Source organism: Piliocolobus tephrosceles, chromosome 21, assembly GCF_002776525.5.
Source record: "Piliocolobus tephrosceles isolate RC106 chromosome 21, ASM277652v3, whole genome shotgun sequence".
NCBI lineage: Eukaryota > Metazoa > Chordata > Mammalia > Primates > Cercopithecidae > Piliocolobus > Piliocolobus tephrosceles.
Window position 1 is genome coordinate 34,790,540 of NC_045454.1, and position 9,683 is coordinate 34,800,222.

At 52.5% G+C, this 9,683-nt stretch overlaps 1 protein-coding gene across 1 annotated transcript; it reads right to left on the minus strand.

Moving 5' to 3' along the window:
- Positions 1 to 390: 390 nt before the first annotated feature.
- On the minus strand, positions 391 to 4,474 carry GDF15 (growth differentiation factor 15). Its single transcript, XM_023229844.2, has 2 exons — positions 3,392 to 4,474; positions 391 to 1,278 (listed from the first exon to the last, which is right to left on the minus strand). The coding sequence occupies exons 1-2, from the start codon at positions 3,666 to 3,668 to the stop codon at positions 629 to 631; spliced, it is 927 nt and encodes a 308-aa protein (XP_023085612.1). The 5' UTR covers positions 3,669 to 4,474; the 3' UTR covers positions 391 to 628.
- Positions 4,475 to 9,683: the final 5,209 nt, after the last annotated feature.

Genomic DNA, 9,683 nt, shown 5'->3' on the forward strand with positions numbered 1-9,683 from the left:
GCATGTGCCTGTAGTCCTAGCTACTCAGGTGACTGAGGTGGGAGGATCGATTGAGCCCGGGTGGTTGAGGCTGCAGTCAGCTGTGATTGTGCCACTGCGCTCTGGCCTGGGCAACAGAATGAGACCCCATCTCGAAAAAGTAAAAATAAAAAAGAAACAGAAACAGGGAGATAGAGAAATGGAGACAGAGAGTCAGGAATTGGCCAAGGCTGCCCTTGGAGCCCACAGGTGTCGTAAGCACCTTCCAATGGCCTGGCATCTCCAAGTACACCTTGCCACTCATTCCTTGAGCCTTTCCACTCACCCCCTCCAAGGTCTCCTGGACAAACTGAAGCCAGGGAGAGGAGGATCTTCTCAAGGTCACCTTCCCTTACCCTGGACACCACAGGGAACAGTTCAGACAGCTTTAATTTATCACCAGAGTTTTAAATAAATACACAGTTCCATCAGACCAGCCCCCCAGTTCCCAGAAAGGTCAACCCAATAAATTAATAATAAATAACAGATACATAAATACAGCCGTTTGGGCAGGAATCGGGTGTCTCAGGACCCTTGAGCCCATTCCACAGGCCAGGACAACTGAGGTCGCGTCCCCTGTGCAGGTGCACAGTCTAAGGACCAGGGCTGCTCATACACAGTGGCAGTCTTTGGCTAACAAGTCGTCATAGGTCTGGAGTGACACCCCGGTGTCGGTCTTTTGAATGAGCACCATGGGATTATAGCTGGCGGGCACGCAGCAGGGCGCTGGCACCGTGTCGGGCTTCAGGCGGTGCAGGCTGGTCTTGATCTGCGCGTGCATGTTGGCCTCCCGGAACTGGCTCGGGCACGCGCCGATGCACATGGTCACTTGCACCTCCTGTGGCGACAGCACCCAATCGGCCCAGCCCAGGTCTTCCAGCGATGCGCGGACAGTATGCAGACGGCAGCAGCGCCCCGGCCCGAGCGGACAGTGGTCCCCGTTGCGCGCACGCGCTCTGCGGCGCCCCCTGGCGGCTCGCGGCCGCAAGTGCAACTCCAGCTGGGGCCGTGCGGACGCAGATTTTACCAGCAGTTGGTCCGACTGCGACGGCGGCGGCGACAGTCGCAGGTGCAGCGCGGGCGCCTGGGGTCTTGCAAGCCTGAGCTGACGCCGCAGCGGTCGTGTCACGTCCCACGACCTTGACGCCGTCGGGGACAGCCGGAACAGAGCCCGGTGAATGCGGGAGGCCTCGGGGAGCCCCTCAGGCAGGACGGCCCGGGAGATACTCAGGTGCAGGTGGCCGCCAGATCCCAGCCGCACTGTGGGAAGACAGATAGGGAAGCTGGTCACCCACAGGCCTACCGTTTTCCAGGAACGGGGGTGCCCATTTCCCCTAACACGCCAACCTGGATCTCACCACGGCGCTGGCGCCTTTGCACAAGTTTATTCCCCTACCAAGAGCATTTCTCCGGCCGGGCGCTGTGGCTCACGCCTGTAATCTCAACACTTTGGGAGGCCGATGCTGGCGGATCACTTGAGGTCAGGAGTTCAGGACCAGCCTGGCCAATATGGTGAAACGCCCACTTCTACTAAAAATACGAAAAAATTAGCCGGGCGTGGTGGCTGGCGCCGGTGATTCCAGCTACTCGGGAGGCTGAGGCAGGAGAATCGCTTGAATGAGGGAGGTGGAGGTTGCAGTGAGCCAAGATCGCGCCACTGCACTCCAGCCTGGGCAACAGAGGAAGATTCCCTCTAAAAAAAAAAAAAAAAAAAAAAAAAAAAAAAAAAAAAAAAAAAAAAAAGGAGCATTTCTCCCCTGAATCTCAGCATGGCTGGCTCCTTCCAGCCTGCCCAAAATAGGAAGCACCCTATTTTATTTCCTTGTGTGTCATTCATATTCCCTGCTGAGACTCTCAGCTTGACTGACACTGTGCCTGGCACACAATAGGTGCTTAGTAAATACCTGAAGGAATTAATGTATATATGATATATACATGGCTTCCAACCATGGCTCTGCTTTTCTTCTGGCAGTCAAAAACTTACTTGCTTCACTTATTTATTTATTATGGTCTTGCTGTTACCCAGGCTGGAGTGCATGGCTCAGTGCAGCCTCAGTCTCCTGGGTTCAAGTGATCCTCCAGCCTCAGCCTCCTGAATAACTGAGACTACAGGCACGCACTATCATGTCTGGCTAATTTTTTTAAAAACTTTTTTGGTGCGGGGTGCGGTGGCTCAAGCCTGTAATCCCAGCACTTTGGGAGGCTGAGACGGGCGGATCACGAGGTCAGGAGATCGAGACCATCCTGGCTAACCCGGTGAAACCCCGTCTCTACTAAAAAATACAAAAAATTAGCCGGGCGTGGTAGCGGATGCCTGTAGTCCCAGCTACTCCGGAGGCTGAGGCAGGAGAATGGTGTAAACCCGGGAGGCGGAGCTTGAAGTGAGCTGAGATCTGGCCACTGCACTCCAACTCCAGCCTGGGCGACAGAGCGAGACTCTGTCTCCAAAAAAAAAAAAAAAAAAAAAAACACTTTTTTGGTAGAGATGGGGTCTCGCTATATTGCCCAGGCTGCAATGTTCTGCCCTCAAGCGATGCTCCCACTTCAGCCTCCCAAAGTACTGGGATTACAGGTGTAATCCCGAGAAATGAAGAGTACCAAACCCATCACATTCCAGACTACTGAGCCTCTAGGAATCACAGCCCCTCAGGCTGGTACAAGTGTTAGGGAGACGGGGGTTTGAGGGTGTCTTGGCCTAGTTGCCAGGCTCAGCAAGTGTGAGAGGTTTTCCTGGAGTCACACAGCACAGATGGGTCAGGGCAGGCTAAGAGTGTGCCCCTCTGCCTGCCCTCTCCTGGGTCCCACTGCAGCCCAAACTTCATCCGGTGCCCTGCACCCCTGGAGCCTCAGTGCATTTACCCATGGAGGGCACAGAGATGGAGAAAATACTCTCCTCCTCTAACAAGTCACTTGTTGCATGTGACTTTAGCAGTGCCTTGACAAACGATTGCATCAGATTCAGACCAGCTCCAACTGGTTCTGCCCATCACAAACCTCTCTCCATGCACCACACCCCCATCCTTTCTCTTGGATCCTGGCCCCAGCCCAGGTCAGGGACTATGCCCACATTCCACACTCGACCCTGTCCCCAGGTTTCCCAGGTGCTGTGCACATTCAGGAGGGTCCCTGGCATCCCTGTGCCTCAGTTTCCCCATTTACAATTTGGGAACGGGTTATAACTTCCCACGTTGTGGGTGCAAATCAGGCATCAGCTACCCCATCAGACCCAAGGGGGTCCAGGATGTTCCTACCCAGGGCACAGACGGGGCAACTGAGGCTCAAAGGTAGGTCTGGGCTTTTCAAGACAAGAGGAATCCCTGATTAGATATGGGGGCTGCTTGGGGTGGAAGGGGATCTCCAAGATTTCACTTACCTTCGGGTGTGAGTATCCGGACCTCAGGGGCCTGGATGAGGTTGGTGTTCGAATCTTCCCAGCTCTGGTTGGCCCGCAGCCTGCTCAGCAGGTCCTCGTAGCGTTTTCGCAACTCTCGGAATCTGAAGTCTTGGGAGTGCAAGTCTGAGGGTCCCGGGAAACTTGCGCGGCTCGGCTCGGCCAGCGACAGGGCGCCCCCATGCGGCGGCCATAAGAGCACAAGCAACACCAAGAGCGTCTGAGAGCCACTCAGTGTCTTGAGTTCTTGCCCGGGCATGGCTGTGCTGGTTGCGGCTCTGAGCTGGGACTGACCAGATGCTGCCGGACCGGCCTTTATAGTCCCCGGACTTTGTCGGTCTCTGCCTGCTCAGTCCCGCCCTCCTCCCCCTGCCTGCAGAGTAAACACTCCAGTGACCTCAGCTGGGCGGGGTCTGGGGGTGTATTTAGGGGGAGGATCTTTAGGTGGGGGCGCTCCTAGTAAAGCTAGGGCAAGTTTCTGGGCCTCAGTATGAGGACACCATTCCGGCCTGGGAGTCTTTTTGAAGGAAAAAGGACTGTTACTATGTGAAAAATTCCAGACAGGAATTTAAGAAGTGGCTGTCTGTGCCCATGGGATTTCCTCTCTTCTCTTTTTGGTTGGGGTCAAAGGCTAATGACGGTGAAAAACAAAGGAAGCAGAGGAAAACGGGATAGATGGAGCCAGGAAGGGCAAACTTGATATGTCATTCCTCTCTGTCACGCTTGTTTCCTCACCAGGAGAAAAGGGACTGAGACGCTCACTGGAGAGGTAGTCAAATGAGGGGTAAAGCACAGGGCCAGACACATAGGAAGCGCTTGATAAACTGGTTATTGCAGTTATTCATTCTCATCTGGAGAACTCCTACTCATTCTTCAAAACTCTGTGCAAAAAGCCCCTCTTCCAGGAAGTCTTCTCCAACATTATCTTTCCAGGCTAAGCAGGGTGCTCCCAAACCCCATCCTTTTGACTGGCTCAGTGCTCACCTTGAAGCCATCCTCACAGGATTCATAATTCTGGGGGCCAGGCATGGTGGCTTATGTCAATAATCGCAGCACTTTGGGAGGCCGAGGTGGGTGGATTGCTTGAACCCAGGAGCTCGAGACAAGTCTGGGCAAGATGGCAATACCTCGTCTCTAAAAAAAAGAATTCTGCACTGCGCACGGTGGCTCACACCTGTAATCCCAGCACTTTGGGTAGCTGAGGCACGCGGATCACCTGAGGTCAGGAGCTCTAGACTAGCGTGACCAACATGGAGAAACCCCGTCTCTACTAAATACACAAAATTAGCTGGGCTTGGTGGCACATGCCTGTAATCCCAGTTAGTCAGGAGGCTGAGGCAAGAGAATCGCTTGAACCCGGGAGGCAGAGGTTGCAGTGAGCCGAGTTCTCACCATTGCACTTCAGCCTGGGCAACAAGAGCAAAACTCTGTCTCAAAAAAAAAAAAAAAAATCTGGACAGAAATTTAGTTATAATTAAGCATTAATCAGGCTGCACTTTGACCCCCTTCCTTGTGAGTGCAAGTTGCTTGCAGCACCTGATACTGACTGTTTGCCATAGATGGGATTTCCGACCTTAGAATCATAAGACTTTTTTTTCTTTTTTTTTTTTTTGAGACGGAGTCTTCCTCTGTGGCCCAGGCTGGAGTGCAGTGGCCAGATCTCAGCTCACTGCAAGCTCCGCCTCCCGGGTTAACGCCATTCTCCTGCCTCAGCCTCCGGAGTAGCTGGGACTACAGGTGCCCGCCACCACGCCCAGCTAGTTTTTTGTATTTTTTAGTAGAGATGGGGTTTCACCATGTTAGCCAGGATGGTCTCGATCTCCTGACCTCATGATCCGCCCGTCTCAGCCTCCCAAAGTGCTGGGATTACAGGCTTAAGCCACGGCGCCCGGCCTGACTTTTTAAAATAATTACTTAAGATGTTTTTGAAATCCTGAATGCCAGCTTAACTGCTGACACCCACCAGTGTGAAGACCCCGCAGAGGAATGGAATTCGCATGAGAATAGTTTCTTACTGTCTATGACTTCACCTCCTGCACTCTTTCACCAAGCAATGACCTCCACACTTCAGCCCACTCCAAAACCCTTAAAAACTAAAACTCTAGCCCCAGGCCGGGAGCAGTGGCTCACGCCTATAATCCCAGCACTTTGGGAGGCCAAGGCGGATGGATCACCTGAGGTCAGGAGTTCGAGACCAGGCTGACCAACACGATGAAACCCTGTCTCTACTAAAAAAAAATTCAGCAATTAACCGGTCGTGGTGGCACACGCCTGTAATCCCAGCTGTTTGGGAGGCTGAGGCAGGAGAATCGTTTGAATTTAGGAGGCGGAGGTTGCAGTGAGCTGCGATCTCTCCATTGTACTCCAGCCTGGGAGATAGAGCAAGACTCCATCTTTTTATTTATTTATTTATTTATTTATTTATTTTCGAGACGGAGTCTCACTCTGTCACCCAAGCTGGAGTGCAGTGGCATGATCTCGGCTCACTGCAAGCTCCACCTCCCGGGTTCATGCCATTCTCCTGCCTCAGCCTCCTAAGTAGCTGGGACTACAGGCACCTGCCACCATGCCAGCTATTTTTTTTTTTTTTTTGTATTTTTAATAGAGATGGGGTTTCACCGTGTTAGCCAGGATGGTCTCAATCTCCTGACCTCGTGATCAACCCGCCTCGGCCTCCCAAAGTGCTGGGATTACAGGTGTGAGCCACCACGACCGGCTGACTCCATCTTAAAAAATATATAGGCCTCCCGAGTAGTTGGGATTACAGTCGTGCACCACCACACCTGGCTAATTTTTGTATTTTTAGTAGAGACAATGATTCACCATGTTGGCCTGGCTGGTCTCGAACTCTTGACCTCAAGTCATCTGTCATTTGGGAGACTGTCTCCCAAAGTGTGGAGATTACAGGCATGAGCCACTGCACCCAGCCTTTTTTTTTTTTTTTTTTTTTTTTTTTTTTCCGAGACAGTCTCTAGCTCTGTCGCTCAGGCTGGAGTGCAGTGGCATGATCTTGGCTCACTGCAACCTCCATCTCCCGGGTTCAATTGATTCTCCTGCCTCAGCCTCTCGAGTAGCTGGGATTACAGGTGCGCACCATCACGCCTGGCTGATTTTTGCATTTTTAGTAGAGATGAGGTTTCACCTTGTTGGCCAGGCTGATCTTGAACTGCTGACCTCAGATGGTCCACCCGCCTCAGCGTCCCAAAGTGCCGGGATTACAGGTGCGTGCCACCATGCCCGGGTAATTTTTGTATTTGATGTGGAGATGGGGTTTCACCCTGTCATGTTGACCAATCTGGTCTCGAACTCCTGACCTCGTTATCCACCTGCCTCGGCCTCCCAAAGTGCTGGGATTACAGGCTTGAGCCACCATGCCTGGTCCCAAACTAAGAACATCTTCAAAGAGAAAGAAAAGAGACGTAGGGGCTGTCCTGGGGGTGGAGGTCTCTGAGAGCTCACCTGTGCTTTTGGACAAGGCTGGGGTCTGGGTCCTCCTGGCTCTCCTTGTCTAACTTGTGCTCTGAAGGTCCTGGTGGCATTTCTGCAACTCCTGGAACCTGGAGTCATCCAGATCAGAGTGCTTGTCCGAGGGTCCTAGGAACCCCAGAAGGTTCTCACTGGGCAGAGTCAGGGCGCCCCCCCAGGGTGCCCCCAACAACATCTATAATATCAGCAGCATCTGAGAGCAACGCTGGGTCACGGGTCCTGGCCTGGGTATGGCTGTGCTAGTTGCTTTCTGAACCACACTGACACTTTGGGTCTGGCTTTATTGCCTGCATGTTCCTACCCAGCTGTACCCCACTACCCAGACCCTGCAAGCAGAGTAAACACTCCAGTGACCATGGCCAGGCCAGGTCTCAGGAATGCGTTCTTGCAGAAGAACGCAAGAGGGGTGCCTCTCTGACCCTCTGTATCCTTTCCCAAGAAATAAGGACACCAGGCCGGGTGCAGTGTCTCACGCCTGTAATCTCAGCACTTTGGGAGGCCAAGGTGGACGGATCATGAGGTCAGGAGATCGAGACCATCTGGCTAACACAGTGAAACCCCGCCTCTACTAAAAATACAAAAAAATTAGCTGGGCATGGTGATGGGCGCCTGTAGTCCCAGCTACTTGGGAGACTGAGGCAGGAGAATGGCATGGACCTGAGAGGCGGAGCTTGTAGTGAGCTGAGATCGCGCCACTGCACTCCAGCCTGGGTGACAGAGTGAGACTCCGTCTCAAAAAAAAAAAAAGAAAAAAGAAATAAGGAATAAGGACACGATTGCAGCCTGGTAGTACTTTTTTTTTTCTTTTTTTTTTTTGAGACAGGGTCTCGCTCAGTTGCCCAGGCTGGAGTGCAGTGGTGCAATCTCGGCTCACTGCAGCCTTGATCTCCCGGGCTCAAGCAATCCTCCCACCTCAGCCTCCCAAGTAGCTGGGACTATAGGCATGTGCCACCACACTTGGCTATTTTTACAAAAAATTTTTTAGGCCGGGTGTGGTGGTTCACACCTATAATTCCCACACTTTGGGAGGCCAAGGTGAGCAGATCACCTGAGGTCGGGAGATCGAGACCAGCCTGCCAACATGGAGAAACCCTGTCTCTTCTAAAAATGCAAAATTAGCCAGGTGTGGTGGCACATGCCCGTAATCCCAGCTACTCGGGAGGCTGAGGCAGGAGAATTGTTTGAACCCGGGAGTCAGAGGTTGCGGTGAGCCGAGATTGCATGATTGCACTCCAGCCTGGGCAACAAGAGCTAAACTCCATCTCAAAAAAAAAGTTTTTTAGAGATAGGGTCTCACTGTGTTGCCCAGGCTGGTCTCGAACACCTTGGCTCAAGGAAACCCGTTGCCTCTGCCTCCCAAAGAGCTGGGATTATAAGCATGAGCCCCCACACTCAGCCAAGCTGGTAGTCTTTTTGGAGATCAAGGCTGCAGTGAGCTGTGAGTATGCCTCTGCACTCCAGCCTGAGCAACTGAGTGAGACCCTGTCTCGAAAAAGAAAAGACTACCAGGCTGGAATGTTGAGAAGTAGGACAGTAAGTAGTGTACTTTTTGTTTCTGTTTTTGTTGGTTTTAGAGACTGGGTTTGGCTCTGTTGCCCAGTCACTGCAGCCTCGACCTCCTGGGCTCAAAGGGTCCTGTCACCTTAGCCTCCCGAGTAGCTGGGACCAGAGGCGCGTGCCACCACAACTGGCTAATTTTATTTTTTGTAGAGATGGGGGTCTTGCTATGTTGTACAAGCTGGTCTTGAACTCCTGAGCTCAAGCATCCTCCTTCCTTGGCCTCTCACAGTGCTGGGATCCTGTGATGGCGTGAGTCACAGCATCCGGCCACTTGCCTGGCTCTACTTCCCCAAATTTTTAACCAATGACCTCATAGTCAGCCTCGTGGCCAAGCTAAGAGGAGAGATGGGGCAGATGTAGGCAGGTGGCCAGAGATGAGCAGGTCGGATCCTTTGTTCCTCTCGGACAGCTTCCATGGGTCCCAGAGGTGGAGCCGGGATGGAAGTAAACAGAGCGCAGGGGCTGGAGGTCAGGCCGGTCCCTCCACCTGGCAGGGCCGCGATCTCCCAAAACCTCCCCCGGCTGACCGCTACTACCTGATCTCAGCTATCGATACCTTTGTCACACACAACGGCACGCAAGAGCATGAACCCACTTTTATTGATGGTTCCTTGTGATGTAAGGTAAACACAGTCATAGCAGGAGATTTGGAAGAGGCACAAAAGCGGATGATTTAAAAACTTCCTGCAGGCCCCGAGGACAGGGAGAAACGCTGTCTCATGCTGGTGACTGTCCTCGAAGGACAGGATGTGCCTGTGCCATCTAGGGGGTTCCACAGCCAGCCCAGGTTCTTTTTGTTTTCTGTTTTTGTTAGTATTTAGAGATGGGGGTCTCACTATGTTGTCCAGGCTGGTCTCAAAACGACTGAGTGCAAACGATCCTTCCGTCTTGGCCTCCGAAAGTGTTGGGATTATAAGCATGAGCCACTGTGCCCAGCCATCGGTTCACTCTTTTTATTTTTTTATTTTCAAGACAGAGTTTTACTCTTGTTGCCCAGGCTGGAATGCAGTGGTATAATCTCGGCTTACTGCAGCCTCCCAGGTTCAAGTGATTCTCCTGCCTCGGCCTCCCAAGTAGCTGAAATTACAGGTGTGCACCACAATGCCCGGCTAATTATTTTTGTATTTTTAGTAGAGACAGGGTTTCGCTGTGTTGGCCAGGCTGGTCTTGAACTCCTGACCTCAGGTGATCCGCCCACCTCAGCCTCCCCAAGTGCTGGGATTATAGG

Bases quoted from the DNA above. Each gene is read 5' to 3' on its own strand.
- GDF15 (XM_023229844.2), bottom strand. From the start codon at position 3,668: ATGCCCGGGCAAGAACTCAAGACACTGAGTGGCTCTCAGACGCTCTTG. The intron at 1,279-3,391 runs GTAAGTGAAATC...GTCTTCCCACAG, and splicing joins CCGGATACTCACACCCGAAG to TGCGGCTGGGATCTGGCGGC.